Here is a 17,951-nt window from a genome sequence, read left to right as displayed (position 1 = left end):
GATTTGTCATTTAAGAACTTCAATATTATATAATAATCAGGAGCATAATAGCTTGGGGTGTGAACCTAGGTCTCACCACTTATTATTAATACTTCTTCATATACCATATTTAATGATTTCTAAATGCTCAATTTTTATCTATGAAATGAGGATATGTTGCCTAAAATTATTAAGAATTAATAATCAGTCATAGAATGGAAAAACTGGGAGAAAGCAAGGGAAAGGGTGACAGTGTCCAAAAATAAATGTACTCATTATCTGACTTATGTAACTGTTAACCCTTCTGTACACCCCTTTATAATAGCAATTAAAAAATTTTTAATCAGTCATAGAACCTAGCTCACACTGAAACACTAAATGATAGCTATATTAGATAACCAATATAGTTTACCTAGATTTAAAAAACAGTTAATAGGAGGATGCCAATGGCTCAGGACTGTAATCCTAGCTGTTAAGGAGACTGAGATTGTAGGATCCCAGTTAAAAGTCAGCCAATGCTGGATAGATAGGCTGAGACTTATCTTTAGTTGCCACCAAAAAGCTGGCACTAGCCTTGAGCAAGAAAACTCAGGGATAGCACCTGGGTCCGACCAGCCCCAGGACCAGCACCAAAACTAAACAAACATAAGTAATAACAGTTCACCCAGGAGCAGTGGTTCTTGCTTGTAATCTCAACAACTAGTACAGCTGGAGGATTATAAGGTTGAGACAGGCCACGTGAGACAGTTTAGAGAGATCTTGCCCTCCATCCCCTCCCCAAAGTAATATACCTTGCATATTATCTTGTTTTGTTTTATAAGATTCAATAGTAAATTTATTGAGTAGTCAAGGAAGAATAATAAAATTCTTACAGTTCTAGAAATGTAATAACTTGACATTATTTGTCTTTCATGCTATTTAAAGCATATGCTATGCCAGCTTATAAATTAGCAATATGGTTTCGGAGAATTTACATATCTGAGACTAAGGGTTCTGAAGCTGTACTGTAAAAATTAGAACATTTAATTCTTGGAGTACAAGATGAATTCCACACATGATGAAGTGCCCAGCTAAATGTGTGCATATTTGGAGTGCTTTCTTGCTGCCGTTTGGCCACTCCAGGCACAAGCTAAATCCAATGTGCTCTCTGTTGCAACAAAGTAGGGTCTTGCTGCCACTTAACAAAACCAAGTGAATTTAGTTTAGATAGGTAAAGCAATGGACCGAAGTATAATCATAATTTATGTTTATTAAATATGTACTTTATATGCTGAACTCTTATAGTGGTTCTAATTGTTGCCCAGAATTTAATTTTTAAATGTTTAAAAGCTTTTTATGGCTAAATAGTTTTTGACATAATTAATTTAAAATATCAAAAGAGTTCTTTGAATTGTACAGTGATAATATTTTTTAAAATATTTACAGTCTTACAATTTGGTTAGGGTAAACATGACCCAAATTTTTACTTTCAACCTGAGATCAAGCATGAAAAGGAAATGTCTTAGTATTTAAAGGCCTTAACAACTAACATAGATATTTTTAAGTGGAATGCTCTCCTAATTAACTGTAGCAAGTCTATATGAATATAACTGGGACTCTGTAGCAGAAGTTGCTAGATTTTTTTTTTTTCATAAAGGGGCCAGATAATAAATATTTTAGACTTTGCTTGCCAATGGGTAAGTAGAGGTGACTTTGTAACAGGTACTTATGTAACCATTTAAAAGTGTAAGATCTGTAGTTTAAAGGACATTGCAAAAGCTGACCTAAATTTAGCCTAAAAGCCAGTTTGCTGATCCTTGGCTCTACAGTAAGAGAAATCAAGTTATAGTCTACTAGAAAGTGATTTACTTGACAGAATTCCCAACTTTAAAACAATGGATATGAATCAACATATATTTGAGTCCCCTTTCATTTGGTCTAGGAGAACATAATCATTAAATGGAAAATAAATTGAAAAAGATAAATAAGAATATATATGCTCTCTCATCATGGTATTAAAAAATCAGTAAAATTAGTACGTGTATTTTGTACTAGTTTTATGTACTAGAGCACAAACAAACACATGCTCTGGGAATGATGGAGATTGGCTAGATTTTTAATATAAAAGCTGATCTTTATATAAACGCCTTCTCAATTCTCAGTTAAGATATCTTAATGTTTTCCCTAAAGAGAAAGATAATAATCTCATGACCTTTTTAATCACTTCTTTTAAAGTTGTGTAATTCTGCATGCAAATTTTGTTTTATGTACCCATTCTAGACTCTGAGAGATGGCCATTATTTTTAAACCCCATATTCTTTTGTACTATAAATCTGCCAACATTTCTTCAATCATTGTCATATTTTTCTTCAGTCATTTCATATTTTTAATGATTCCAGTTTGCCCTTTACTAGAGACAAATACAGAAAAATAAAGAGGAAAAAAAAAAGAAAAAGAAAGAGGAAGAGCTGAGATCTTAGGAAGTTAAAATAGCCCCATACTCTTTTGCTTCCTTGTTATACAGTCTTGTGGTTAAGACAGATGAATCAGCTCAGGACTATAGTTACTTATGTCTCAAAGAACAGCTCAGCCTTGAGGAACATAATGTAGATGATCCAATGGATGGTGTTCAGAATAAATCAATGTGTTTCTCCACATTCTAAAAGGTAAATTTTCTACTCCACAGGATTAGGCTCTAATTTATTGGAAAGAAAATAGAGATTAAGTACAGTGTCTTCCTTCTAAATCTTTCTTCAGTGAGTGAGACTGTTTCCTTAATGTCTTAAACTTTTAGCTTAGTTGAATAACATTCCTCACTTAATGCTCTAAGCCACAAAAGGAAACAATTTTTTTTAGATTGAGGTGATTTTTTTTATAACAATGGTAACATTAATGCTTTAATATTTGGTTCTTTGAAATTTTTGTGTGACTTTAGTTATTGTGTTCCCTTCACTAGATTTAATATCAGAGGAACAACAATAGGTGATAGAATAATGAGGTAATTCAGTATGTTCCTTCACTGTTTTTAATTTATGATGGGTTTGCCAGGTCATCTTTCCACAGCTAACCACCTTTCCTATTAACAGTTACTACTTCCTGTGAACTTACTGAACTCTTAAGTGCTAAGCATTGTAAAGCAGGTTGCTCTTCACAAACTACTTGCATGCACTGCATGAGAGTAGAATGAAAAGAAATTCCTGTGTGCAGATATAATTGATGTTCACTTCAAGTGTGTCATAGAACAAAGCACCTATGGTCTGAAATTGTGTCCTATAAATATTGGTTACTTGCTTTGAATAATTTGTTGAAGAATACAACTTATAGTTTCTTAAAAACTTGACTAGCATAATTCATTTTAGCATTTCTGCTATACAGATACATTCTTATTTCTTGAAATCATTAACTAAAATGGACTTGAGTCTAATTCTGTGCATCATTTGAAGAGTCTGATTTTTCAGAGAAGGCTATTTTCTCACAAGAGTATCACATCAGAATTATATATAACCATCCAACATATCTCTAATTTGAAATCTGATACTGGGATACATTTTTGTGCTGAACTTTAAAGTGAACCTCAATCTCAGTAGTCATCTACCCAAAACCTGGTTTACTGATGAAAATCAACCTAATTCTTAGTACATTATCAGTTATTTACTAAAATTTCCTAAAGCAAAGTGGAATATAAAATATAGAACAATCAGAAATGTAAGATTGATAGAGTTGCCTACAGGGAATGCAAAAATAATAAAATAAGTTCCAAATATTCAAGATCTCTAGTAATTCTTGGTTAAAGCCCACATGTAAAAGTTGGAAACTTGTAGGTTTTTTATTTTAACTTTTGTGCTGGTATTTATACCATTTTTAATAATAAAGTGTATCTGAAGTCACTTTTTTTTTTTCTGGCCAGTCCTGGGCCTTGGACTCAGGGCCTGATCACCGTCCCTGGCTTCTTCCCGCTCAAGGCTAGCACTCTGCCACCTGAGCCACAGCCCCACTTCTGGCCGTTTTCCATATATGTGGTGCTGGGGAATCGAACCCAGAGCTTCATGTGTAGGAGGCAAGCACTCTTGCCACTAGGTCATATTCCCAGCCCCTGAAGTCACTTTTGAAAATTAGCCTATTACTAGTTACCACCTTTTAATTTAATGATAGTAAAATGGAATTTACATCTATCTATCTATCTATCTATCTATCTATCTATCTATCTATCTATCTATCTATCTATCTATCTTCTGATCACAGGGCTTGAACTGAGGGCCTGGGCACTGTCCCTGAGCTTTTTCTGCTTAAGACTAGTGCTTTACCCCTTTGAGTCAAGCACCACTTCTGGTGTTCGGGTGATTAATTGGAGATAAGAGTCTCAAGGAGTTTCCTGCTCAGGCTGGCTTCAAATCGCAGTCCTCAGATCTCAGCCTCCTAAGTACGTAGTATTATAGGCGTGAGCCACCAGCACCTGACTAGGCTTTTTGTTTTCTATCTATACTTTTAATCCTAACTACTCAGCGCTGGTTTATGTTTTGAGAGTGAAGATTACAACTAAAAAGTACCATATTGTTTTAAATAGAGTTTTAGGATAACTGAAATTTTTAAGATGATTTCGAACTGATAAGCAATGGTAAAACAGAAAATGTGGCAGTTTCCTCCCATTCCGTGAATGATTACGTATTCTCTACTTAATGGTTTTTTATGTAGAGATTATCTGATAAATATCCTGAGAAGGCAGTATTTTCCTGACCATACACACTCTTTTGTTTTGCTTCCCCTTTAGCAACAGGAAATATTTAAGGAATGTTAATTTATGTTAAGATATCAAGTTAGAAAAATTTGATAATCACAGATTATCTCCACTGCTCACATACCAGTTTTTGTTAGGGGCTGTCTTAAATTTTGTGAATGTGACTGCTAAGATTCTAAGTGATAAGGTATTGTATTTGTTTATTGGAATAATAAATAAAAAGTTATCCTCTCTTCATTCTAATGCCATCTCATCACTGTTTAGTCTTTTGAATAAATTCTCTCCCTCCTTTCAGCCTATCCCTGGACACATCTGTTTTCAGTTCTCCTCCGTTGCTCTTCCAACACAAAAAGCAAGGCTACTTTGCTTGATGCATAGGGCACTCAGTTATATGACTGCTGGCAAGAAAAGCTTACATGTCTGCATCAGCTGTACTTGAAATGTCACTAAATACAGTTCGAGATCCTTTAGTTTTCTAAGTGTAAAGCTTCCTTGGATTTCCATCATCTACTTTGTGTCCTGGAGCTAAAATGATTGCTAGCACCATCAGCTTTGCCCAACATGAGCTTTAAATTGTTCCAGGGATCTCAAGACCTCTCACATCTTTCATGAATTGCTACAAAAACACACTAACTTGGAAACATGGCTATTGTTTATTACCACATAGGGAAAAAAAAAGACTTAAGATGCAATGGAAAAATCTAGGCATAACCATCCAACATTCTTTCAAAAACAGCCTTGTAAAATGACCTTTCTGCCACAGTAAAATGCAGTGATACTTTTATAATGGTTCTGTATAATAAAGCCTGCCTACAGTACAAAGTCCAGTGTTTCTTGGGAGCTGACCAAAGAAGTACCCTCTGCCTGTGCACTCAACTATAACTCCCCCAAACCCAGACACTAAAAGAACATATGTGTTCGCCATAAATCATACTGTGTTTATAAATGATCTAGGTAAGCAAGGATCAGTGTTCCAGGCAGGCACATGGTTCAGGGAACATTCCAAAAGGCAGGTTTCCATATGCCAGCCAGACTAGCTTATGAGCAGATCTTGCTAAAGATAGCAGTATCAAGTCCACAATCCCATATCTTTGTTTGCTAATACTTTGTAAGAACAAAAGGAAAACAACCAGGCTACTTCATTTATTGCAATTATTTGTAAAGATATAGTTGAAATGACAGAGGTTTGTATGTGTGTATTTTAAAAGTGTTGCTTTAAAAAAGGATACCCTTCTAAACTCTTACTCATAACTTTATTTGTACATTAAACATTTTTTAATCACAAAATCTAAATTAGAAGGTTGAGATGAGTAAAAAACACTAGGTAAATCTAGGAAAAACATATGCACAGTATAAATGAGAAGAACTTACAGAATTTGAACATAGAAAAACAGTGATATTCAGAATTTTAATGAGCATTTGCGGTGAGGCATTCACAAATAGGAGTTAATTTATTCTTTGGAGTATCTTTCTCTTATTCCTGGCGAATACCTCTTTGACATATACTCCTAGCAACTTTGATTTTGGCACCAAAGTTGTAAAACTGCTATGATGCAAAGATGTAGAAATGTGGTAATTATTACAGAAACTTTTCTGTAGAATGATGTGATGAGGTTAAGAATAGCTTACTTACTTAAAAGACCTAGTTCTTCAGTCTTTGAATTGAAAACATCAAGTTTCCTAAAAGAAACTATTTCTGGGTGGAATAATTTAATTATAAAATAGGATGATGGATATTACTCTTGTCTGAAGTATTTTGATAAAAAAAACAACAGTATTTGGGGAATACTATACTGTAATTACCTCTTTGGGGGGGGGGGGGTTACAGTGCATGCTAGCCCGTAATCAGGCCTCTCAGACTTGCAGCTTTGTTCAAACATTTCCCACAATTACTTCATTGTAAAACTATTTTGTGGTTTTGTGACAAGACAAACACTTTTGTCATCCCACAATTTGGGAATTCCTGTCCTTTCATATTATCCTATCTCAGGCTGATTAGAAACCTAGACTGTGAGACTTAGACTTCTCCTTGCAGTTTCATCCCTGCCTAGGAACACTTGGTTGTAGAATATTATAGAATAATATAGAATATATAGAATAATATAGAATATTATAAAAAGTTACTGAAAGACATTTTTAAATGGTGTGAATAAATGTAGAGATAACTTTGTAACATAATCTTTTACCTGAAATTATTTGTGGTTTTACTTAAAATTGTAGTCATGTTCTGGGAACAAACTGGTTGTAGAGTTTGTATAAAATGAAATGGTATTTTCTTTGAAAGTTTAGTATAAAACCATCTGAGCCTAGTGTTATCCTCAGGGGAAATGTTTCTATGTTAGACTGTTTAAACTATTCCTTCAGCCAGTTTTAGAAACATATTTTTTTTTTTTTTTTTTTTTTTTTTTTGGCCAGTCCTGGGCCTTGGACTCAGGGCCTGAGCACTGTCCCTGGCTTCTTCCCGCTCAAGGCTAGCACTCTGCCACTTGAGCCACAGCGCTGCTTCTGGCCGTTTTCTGTATATGTGGTGCTGGGGAATCGAACCTAGGGCCTCATGTATCCGAGGCAGGCACTCTTGCCACTAGGCTATATCCCCAGCCCTAGAAACATATTTTTTGAATTAGTCAATTCATGTAATTTTTAAAATATATTATTATACAATCTTTATTGTCTTTTATTTCTGTCATATTTTTAATTGTAGCGACTGTTTCAATTCAAACATTGAGTATATCTTTTATAACAAAGTTAGTTTCTCTTCAAAGAAATAACTTATGTGTTCTTTCTTTCTTTCTTTCTTTTTGGTCAGTTGTAAGGCTTAAACTCAGGGCCTGGGTGCTATTATCCCTGAGCCTCTTTGTGCTCAAAGCTAGCTCTCTACCACTTGAAGCACAGCACCACTTCCTTTTCACATTTTTTTAATTTACTATCTACTTCCATCTGTTTTGAGATTTTTGTTATTATTATTGATATTGTTATTGGTATTTGGTATTGGTCCTGGGGCTTGAACTCGGGGCCTGGATACTGTCCTGAGCTTTTTTGCTCAAGGCTAGCTCTGTACCACTTGAACCACAGCTCCACTTCTGGCTCTTTTTGGGGGAATGGGGTGGGGTACTTAATTGGAGATAAGAGTCTCAAGGTTTTTTCTGCCTGGACTGACTTCACGCCATGATCTTCAGATCTCAGTCTCCCGAGTAGCTAATATTACGGGTGTGAGCCACTGGCACCTGATTGTTCTGCAGTTCTTTTTCTAAATTCTTAAGTTAAACAAATTCTATTTTTATCGTTCTCATCTAATTTGCAGTAATAGAACATGGTTGATGTGAGGCCTATTCTTGAAAATTTATAGAAACTGACTTTGCACCTTGTAGATAATAAATTTGGAAATGATTTTTGTATATTTGTTTAAGATACAATTAGGATTTTATATGTGATTATCTGATAATTATGTTTGGGTCTTTTTCTTAACTTCATGCTTGATAAACATATATATGTTTATATATATACACACACACATATATATACATTTATATTCAAATATGTGAATATTTCTTTTCTTTTTTTTTTTGTCAATTTTTTTTTTTTTTTTTTTTTTTTTTTTTGGCCAGTCCTGGGCCTTGGACTCAGGGCCCGAGCACCGTCCCTGGCTTCTTCCCGCTCAAGGCTAGCACTCTGCCACTTGAGCCACAGCGCCGCTTCTGGCCGTTTTCTGTATATGTGGTGCTGGGGAATCGAACCTAGGGCCTCGTGTATCCGAGGCAGGCACTCTTGCCACTAGGCTATATCCCCAGCCCCAATTTTTTTTTTTTTTTTGGCCAGTCCTGGGCCTTGGACTCAGGGCCTGAGCACTGTCCCTGGCTTCTTCCCGCTCAAGGCTAGCACTCCGCCGCTTGAGCCACAGCGCCGCTTCTGGCCGTTTTCTGTATATGTGGTGCTGGGGAATCGAACCTAGGGCCTCGTGTATCCGAGGCAGGCACTCTTGCCACTAGGCTATATCCCCAGCCCTGAATATTTCTTTTCTAACATAGACTTTTTTTAAAGTAAAACTGCTAAGTCAAAGCTTATACGTGTTTTAAATTTTTGATTACTTAATTTCTTCTCAAACTATATTGTACTGGAACCCTAATACATTGCTGGGAGTATAAGTGTGTACAACTACTTTGGAAAACTACTTAGAAATATCTAAAGCTGAACATTTAAGAATACTATAGTGCCTTGGTTTTAGATTTAAAAAAGAAACTATAGTTCAGCAACTTGCTCTTTTAGGTACAAATCCAACATAAATATGTAAATATGTTCACTTGAAGACATAGCCAATTTTTTTTTTTTTTTTTTTTTTTTTTTGCCAGTCCTGGGTCTTGCTTGGACTCAGGGCCTGAGCACTGTCCCTGGCTTCTTTTTGCTCAAGGCTAGCACTCTACCACTTGAGCCACAGCGCCACTTCTGGCCGTTTTCTGTATACGTGGTGCTGGGGAATTCAACCCAGGGCCTCATGTATACGAGGCAAGCACTCTTGCCACTAGGCCATATCCCCAGCCCAACATAGCCAAATATTGATAGTAGCCCTATTTCAGTATTCAGAAACTATATATTATTCATTATCTACCAATAATATAAATAAGTACATTTTAAAAATTGATAAATTCAATTTAATAATACTCTAGCAAATAAAATGAAATTTATATACAAACTGTTGAGATTAAAGTTAAACATAAAAGTATATATTATGTAATTCCACTTAAAGTTCACAAAATGGTGGGATTCGATAGCAGAAAAGGGATGTGTTTTTGATGGAAGAGAAACAATAGCAATGGAGTACTTGGAATCCTGGTTACATTCTGTTTTTCGTATTGTTGGTGAGACTTCAGTGAGTTAGCTATACCTTATGACTTGTTTCTTCCTCTGTTTGTACTATACTTCAGTGAAAAGTTTGCAATAAAACAAACATAACATCTCTTAAACTCCTACAAATATTATATCATTTCCCAAACTTCTGTCACTCATATATGAAAATATTTTCATAAAGAGAACAATTTACTTATTTCATTTTATTACTGGTGAGTCTGAACATCTTTTATGTATTAACTGTTATGTCATTTATTTTTCTTAATGATTTGTAGACTTTTTAAATCATACTGACTTTTACTTTATATGCCAAAATAGAATATTTGAATTATTAAATACTATCATATATTAGAGAAGTTTCTCCTAATATTAAAAACTTGTTTTCTAGTCATTTGGGTGGGTGTAGGTAGCTCATACCTGTATTCCTAGCTACTCATGAGGCTGAGATCCAGAGGATCATGGGATTGAAGCCAACCCAAAGAGAAAAGTACTTAAGACCTCATCTTTAGTTATCCAGCAAAAAAGCCAATTTGGATGTGTGGTAGAATACCAGCTGTGAGCAAGAGAGTGGAGAGAAATCAGATCTTATATTGTCCCCTCCAAAAAAGAATCTTTTGTTCTAGAGTCCCTACTTCTGTCACAACCTGACTTCTTAGGGAAAAATCTGCCTCATTAGCTCTAAATTTTACTTGCATATTAATATTCTTTTCTTGTTTAGACTCTTGGAATATCTTTGAACAATGTTTCCAATAAAATAATGTTAGTTTATCCATGCACTTATATGTTACTCTTAGTTTGTGCCTTTACTTTTTGTAATGTGAAGAGAAGCATAAAAAAACTGAATGGGATATGTTTTATTGTAAAATTGCACTTGACTTTGTCTGTCTTAAGATTTTATATGAATATATATATATATGTCTTTAGAAACAAGTGTGCCGCATGCGATTATTTTTCAATAGTTCCAAGTTTCTAAGTGATCTCTAACTAAAATATTTTGTTATAGTAACTCAACTATAGTCTGATACAGTCTTACCATTGTGTCTGTTGTTTCATGCTTTTGGTGAGGATGCCTTAATGAAATAATGTATTTCTATATGTCTTAGATTTAGTCTACTTTAAATTCTTCATTCTGCAATAGCCTGTGATTCTTTTTTTTTTTTTTTTTACTGATTTCTGTTTTTTCTTTGTATTAATATGTTATACAGACGCTCTGCTGTTGCCCGCATTCAGGAGTTCTTCAGGAGGAGAAAAGAAAGGAAAGAAATGGAAGAACTGGATACTTTGAATATTAGAAGGCCATTAGTAAAGATGGTTTATAAGGGTCATCGCAACTCCAGGACGATGGTACTAAATGCTCGTGGCATTCGTCATGAAATGCAGTTTCATAATATGTTTCTTGTATAATTGCTGTCTTCATATATTACCAGTGTGATTTCAGTGTAACATTTAATCTTGGTAGTCATCTCTTTTTATATAAGTCCTTTAAATCCTATATCATATTGTGAAAGATCATTTTTTAGCCTTTACTTTTTTTTTTTTTAACAAGAAAACAGCCTACTGACACATCTCTAACTCTCTTCTTCTAAATCTAATTCTGGCCATTGCCACCCTTCTGACAACCAGAAATGTTCCATGATTTTTCAAATGCTTCTAAGATGTTATTCCTCCCACATTAAACTCACAAATCTCAATAGTACTTTTGACTTTATTTGCATCTTAATGCTGTTCATTACTACCTCATCTGTCACTAAATGGCTTTGGGATTTTTATTAATCAGTGATAGGGTTTCGATTTTAAATGTCTTAAACCTAAAACATAGCTTCTAAAATTAGTCTATTATTATTATTATTGAAGTTTTATCTGTTGCATCATAAGTTTCCATTAAGTTTTAAAGGAAAAAAAATGTATATTCAGAGGAGAGAATCACATAGGTGCAATAGCTATGTACATCTTACTATTCAAAATAATATTTATCGAAATAAACTCCAGGAAGTGGGAACAGGAGATTTTTTTTTTTTTTTTTGCTGTTGTTTTTGTTTTCATTTCCTTTTGTCTTATTTGTCTGACTGTCTTTGGTAGGGGATATGGAGGGAGCACAGAAATGGTGGGACAAAGAGTAAACAAATGCAGCAGTGGTATTCACTAGACACTATGTTAAAAATTAACTTTACAACTTGTAGGTGGGAATGGGGGAAAACTGGGAGATAGTGAGGGAAGGGGTGACATTGTTCCAAAAGAAATGTATTATTTTTTTGTTGTTGTTTTGTTTTTTGCCAGTCCTGGGGCTTGAACTCAGGACCTGAGCACAGTCCCTGGCTTCTGTTTGCTCAAGGCTAACACTCTACCATTTGAGCCACAGAGCCACTTCCAGCTTTTTCTATTTATGTGGTGCTGGGGAATTGAACCCAGGGCTTCATGTATACGAGGTGAGCACTTTACCACTAGGCCGTATTCCCAGCCTAAGAAATGTACTTTTTTGTTGTTGTTGTTTTGTTTTGTTTTGCTTTTGTTGCCAGTCCTGGGCTTGTACTCAGGGCCTGAGCACTGTCCCTGGCTTCTTTTTTATCAAGGCTAGCACTCTTGAGCCACAGCTCCACCTCTGGCCATTTTCTATATATGTGGTGCTAGGGCTTCATGTATACGAGGTGAGCACTTTACCACTAGGCCATATTCCTAGCCCAAGAAATGTACTCTTTATCTGACTTATATAACTGCAACTCCTCTGTAAACCACCTTTACAATAACAATAAATACATTTTAAAGTTCAAAAAAAAAAAGAAAACTGTACTGAAGAAAATATATGGAATTCTTTCAGTTTTTTAACTTATACAAGAAACTATTGCTTTTTATTTTCTTTCTCTTTAGATTAGATGATATATGTAAGATATGGCTATTCAAGTTTTTAAAATACATAAATCCAATGTAATATTAATTAGTAATAGAACCTTTCAGATGATTCTATAGTAACTATTTTACTCTGAGCTACTCATAAAATGTGTTTCTTGTGCTTGCATTATGTTACCACAAGTATCTGAAAAATTGTCTTTTAACTTGGTTTTTTTAGGGTATAGGTAAAATAAATTAACTTTGAGATAAAGCAATAATTAGTTGTCTCGGTATTATTGGTATTAACAGTTTGAACTTTTAAAAATATTTATTTTGAGAGAAGTAACTGGTTTAAATTTGGTGCATTTTAAGGCTTAAAATTTTAGTTGAAAATAATTAAGGAAAGGGATGGAAACAAGGAAGACAAGTAAATATTGCAGCAGCTCCAAAAAACAAGAAAGCTGCCCTTTTACTCTTTTGTAATGTTGCAGCTGCAGAGGAAATGATTTTTTAAATCCTGATCTAAAGTACAAACCTTTTTTTCGATCATGTATCTCAAAATTCACCATAACCATTCCAGTCTTAACTATTCATTTGCCTCATTGCTTCATTAAAGTAAATATATTTACATCTTTGCTTCTCAGTTATGCAAGCTTCTAATGGCTAGTGAAAAAAAATGGATGGTTTTTGTTCTTTTTGCAAAGTATAAAAGCCAGTTTGTTTTTTATGAATTATTTTGTCTATTAAATAAAATGGGACAGTTTTTGGAATATTCAGCAGCAAGTGTATATAAATTTCCTTTATGTTGCCCCAAACCCAGGAGCCCCATTCATTCAGCTAGCAATTATTATCTAACTGCTTTTCTATGCCAAGTACTATTTCAAGCACCATAAATATGTGCTATTGAACAAAGCAGTGTTCTCATGGGAGACTTTAAATTTCTAACTGCTATATAATCCCTGCTGATGAATCTGGCTTTCAGGTGCTAGAAGAGACTTTCTTATAATAACTTTGACTTGAATGTGTTCTTTTTAAAATTTTTTTAAACCCTTAGATAAAAGAAGCCAATTTTTGGGGTGCTAACTTTGTAATGAGTGGTTCTGACTGTGGCCATATTTTCATCTGGGATCGGCACACTGCTGAGCATTTGATGCTTCTGGAAGCTGATAATCATGTGGTAAACTGCCTGCAGCCTCACCCATTTGACCCAAGTAAGATGATCTTTTTAGGACAAGGGCTAAATTGTTCATATGATTCATCAACTCATTTTCCTCCCTGCATGTTATTATTTAAGAATAATTAAATTATCCCACTAAGCATGTTGATGTTTTGTATAACCCTACTTGAGTTTAAAACACAGAGTCTGCTTTTGGCAGAAAATCTAAGGAAATGGTTAAAGAGTTTATTGTTCTAATATTTCTTCGAAATTTTATCAGCTAGAAGTCGTCTAGGGTGACTGAACTTTTTTATACTAGGACTTGAATGCAGGCTCTTGCTCAGCTTCTTTGCTCTTGCTCTACCACTTGAGATATACTTCCACTTCCTGCTTTAGGCTGGTAAATTGGAGATAGGAGTATCATGGATTTTTCTGCCTGAGCTGGCTTTGAACTCTATTCTCATAGCTCAGCCTATTCAGTAGCTAGGAATATAGGCGTTGAGCCATCAGTGCCCAGATTAAGGCTACTTTTAAGAAATCTTCAAAGTAAGTAGGGTGCTGGTACCTCACACCTATAATCCTACCTAGTAAAAGAAGACAGATCTGGAAGATCACAATTTGAGGCCATCCTGAGCAGAAAAATCTGTGAGGCTCTATCTCCAAAATAACTAGCAAAAATCAGGGATAGAGATGTGGCTTAAATGATTAGATTCTAGCCCAGCAAGCTGGCAAGCCTGAAGCTCTGTGTTTAAACCCAATACCAGCAAAAAAAAAATATATATATATTAATTGTAGTCCAATGTATAATTTCCATTTCAACTGAATTTTGCTACATATTTATGTACATATATATACACATACACATATGTGTACTTTGAAAAAAAATATTAATTGTAGTCCAATGTATAATTTTCATTTCAACTGAGTTTTGCTACATATTTATGTACATATATATATACATGTACACATACACATATGTGTACTTTGGCATGTTTTTAAGATCTTCATTAAGATGGAAATGTTATTTCTAGTTCTAGCTTCATCTGGCATTGATTATGACATAAAGATCTGGTCACCACTAGAAGAGTCAAGGATTTTTAACCGAAAACTTGCTGATGAAGTAAGATTTCTACTCTTCTGATTATAGGTCATATTTTAATTTGTTCTTAAAGTATTGTCCTAAGAGAAAACATTTTAGTGTTAGTTGCTAACATAAAGTAGGTTAACAAAGTTAGTGATGTCAAATCATTTTAGAGAAAAGAAAAGCATGTTTAAATACAAGAGAGATAAAATATCATCTTGCTAATTGATTATTGATAATATATGTTATAGTTTAGGAAAAATAAGTTTGGCTGTAAGGTTCTCTCATCTTAAGCCAGTTTTTGCTCATCGTGGTTGCTTGTGCTACCTGTGATTACAGGCTGAGGCTGAGGATCAGGAGTTTGAAGATAAACCATGCTATGTACTAAGACCTTGTATCGAAAAGAAAGGAGAAAGGCTTACATCTGTAATCCTAGCTATTCAGAAGGCTAAGATGTAAAGATTGTTATTCAAAGCCAGCCCAGGCAAGGAAGTCTCTGCGACTATTATCAATCATTAAACACCAAAAAAGCCAGAAGTAGAGCCATGGCTCAAGTGGTAGAGCACTAGTCTTGAGCAGAAAAGCTCTGAGACAGCACCAAAACCGAGTTCAAGCACCAAATAAAAAACAAAAGCAAGAACAACAACAACAAAAAAGAACAAAACAAGAAACCACAAATCATTTTACTAAGAGCTTTTCTCCATAATTATAGTCATTTTTCTGTTTTGTGTTTTTTCATAGAAAGCTAGAACAGAAATACTTCTTTCTTTTCCAAAATCACCAGGAAACGGAACAAATAATTAGACAATCTTTTATTATTTTTAAGATTTCCTGGGCTGGGAATGTGGCTTAGTGGTAGAGTGCTTGCCTAGAATGCCCAAAGCCCTGAGTTCGATTCTTCAGCACCACATAAACAGAAAAAGCCAGAAGTGGCGCTGTGGCTCAAGAGGTAGAGTGCTAGCCTTGAGCAAAAAGAAGCCAGGGACAGTGCTCAGGCACTGAGTCCAAGCTCCAGGACTGCCCCCCCCCCCAAAAAAAAAAAATTTCCTTAGCTTCTTGTTAGCAAAATTTTCAAACTGATTTTTGTGTAGATCTGTTTCTGAGCAGTTTTTTGGGAAAAAAATGTTTGTGATATATACAAAGGCTAAACTTTGAAGGGTTTTCCTCCCTGCTCAACCAGGGCTTTTATTTGTAGGTCTCTGTATTTTATTTGTGTATCTTGTGAAAATGAGCCTCTACTATTAAAACTGTAATTCAGAAGACTATTATTCTACACCAGGGTTAAAATTTCACAACACAGTTCCCATATATACTTTCATTTAATACCAATTCATAAAACACTTGATGTTTCAAACACAGTACTGGCTTAAACAACATAATACCTCAGAATTTATATTCTAATGAGAAAGACATTAAAAAACAACAACGAAGTTTCCACAGAAGAAATCAAAATTGGCCTTTAATGTGCTGCAGGTAGACAGAAGCAAAGAGCTTTTGAGTAAGAAGTCTTACCATGTGCTGAGTTAGTATAAGGTAAATGAACCATCAGTGTGCTGGACCTTAAAGTACATGTACAAAAGTAGCTCAATAGATTAACAAGATAGGTGGGACAAGATTGTAAGGACCAGGCATCCTAATGAATCAAGAATTTATTGTTATATTATTGAGGAACTGTTGATCAGGTTAATATCATTTTCTTCCTTTCATGTTCTTTTTCTTTAAAAAATAATTATTTTGGTTTGTTTGAGATAGAGTCTCACTATATTGCCCAAACTAATATCTGGCTCACAATTCACAGTCCTGCATCAGTCTATTTAGTACTGGGATTGTAGGTGTGAGTCACCACCACACTTGGCCTTATGCTGTCTTTTCTTTCTTCCTTTTTTTTTTTTTTTTTAAACCTTTGCCATGTGCTTTTAATGCCTGTTTTTTCCTTTGCTCATTCCATTTCTAGGTGTTCAGGAACATTTAGTACTGCATAGGGTTCTTAAGATTAAATTAATTCATTGTGACATCTTTCCAAAAGTTTGTTTTTCAAAATTGCTTTCTCCAGACCTCAATACTGCCAAAAATTTTAAATTAAAAAAAATTTACCTTAATCAAAGTAACATCTTCTCAAGGGATCCAAATGACCCTCAGGATGGTAAAAACACTGTTAAAAGTAATAGCAGTTTTAGTAATAGCAATGATAATGTCATTTATACTAAGTATTTATTACTGTTGTGTCACTTCTACTATAGAAGAGAGTAAATGCCAACACAAAGTAAGCTGCTCTGTGAAACACTGAATTTAAGCACTTTTACAAGTAAAAGCTAAATTGATTCTTAAACACTAAAAGCTATTTCAATGTTTGACCTTTAGCTTTCTGCCACTTAAAGAATAGTAGTACTTTGTTCTGACTTTAAATGCAAGTTGAAGTAATCATTTGGCACTGAGGCATATGATTTATCCTTAAGTTTTATTTACCTTAAAGCAGAAATACAGACATCACACATAAAGAAGGAAGTAATTCTTCTAGGACTTGACAAATTTTTGTTTTGTTCATCTTCAGGGGAAAGTACCATTACTCTATGATCCTTAACACTGTTGTTTAAACTGCTTTTAGGTTATAACACGAAATGAACTCATGCTGGAAGAGACTAGAAACACTATTACAGTTCCAGCTTCGTTCATGTTGAGGATGTTGGCATCACTAAATCACATCCGAGCTGGTAAGAACTTCTAGTGTTCCATTAAAATCATTGCTGTATTTGAAAAAAATAAGATTTTAAAGAGATTTATATATTTTCCTTAGTATCACAGAATAAAAGTCACATTTCACAGAAATATCCTCATTTTAGTTTTAAACTTTAACAAAGTAGGTTATTTTTAGTAATGTACCCTAGGTCATACACACCTAATAAATATTAAAGTCTGAATTTGAAACTAATTTTCAAACCCTTAATTTCACTGTGACCTATGAACTTCTCTTATAGTCATATATGCAAGCCATTACTATGAAATACAAACCTGTGGATGATTTAATGTCAAATGTTTATTCTTATTTACTGCATTCATTCCATTGTAACATCTCCAGACACTCTTTTAGGCCTCTTTAAATGTGGGGAATACACCAAGATAAAGTTTTTATAATTACATTGTCCCCTTCCATCTTGACTTTTTGTTAAAATAACTCCTACTATCATATTATGTTTATATAAACAATAGACTATCACTTCTGAGATACAGTAGGAAATGGAGAAGTGTTCTAGTCACAGTAAATAATCATGTGACATTTTCTTAAGCCAATAGAGCACATTTGAAAAATTGAAAAAGCATTATGTCTTTGTAACAGTGAAAGAAATGTATCCAAT

At 34.4% G+C, this 17,951-nt stretch overlaps 1 protein-coding gene across 9 annotated transcripts in view; it reads left to right on the top strand.

The window, feature by feature from the left end:
- Dcaf6 (DDB1 and CUL4 associated factor 6) overlaps nucleotides 1-17,951 on the top strand; it is a 109,354-nt gene that overhangs the window by 85,244 nt on the left and 6,159 nt on the right. For 6 of the 9 annotated variants that reach the window (XM_048357946.1, XM_048357944.1, XM_048357943.1 and 3 more), the window contains 4 exons: nucleotides 10,741-10,879; nucleotides 13,416-13,572; nucleotides 14,549-14,637; nucleotides 17,204-17,309. In XM_048357946.1, coding sequence (XP_048213903.1) covers nucleotides 10,741-10,879; nucleotides 13,416-13,572; nucleotides 14,549-14,637; nucleotides 17,204-17,309 — 491 coding nt within the window. Of the gene's footprint in view, nucleotides 1-2,914; nucleotides 2,957-10,740; nucleotides 10,880-13,415; nucleotides 13,573-14,548; nucleotides 14,638-17,203; nucleotides 17,310-17,951 lie in introns of all 9 variants that reach the window. The other 3 variants (XM_048357951.1, XM_048357949.1, XM_048357948.1) reach the window with 1 other exon arrangement.

The sequence above is a fragment of the Perognathus longimembris genome, chromosome 11 (genome assembly GCF_023159225.1).
Source record: "Perognathus longimembris pacificus isolate PPM17 chromosome 11, ASM2315922v1, whole genome shotgun sequence".
In the NCBI taxonomy this organism is placed as follows: Eukaryota; Metazoa; Chordata; class Mammalia; order Rodentia; family Heteromyidae; genus Perognathus; species Perognathus longimembris.
This window is presented reverse-complemented; position numbering and strand designations above follow the sequence as displayed.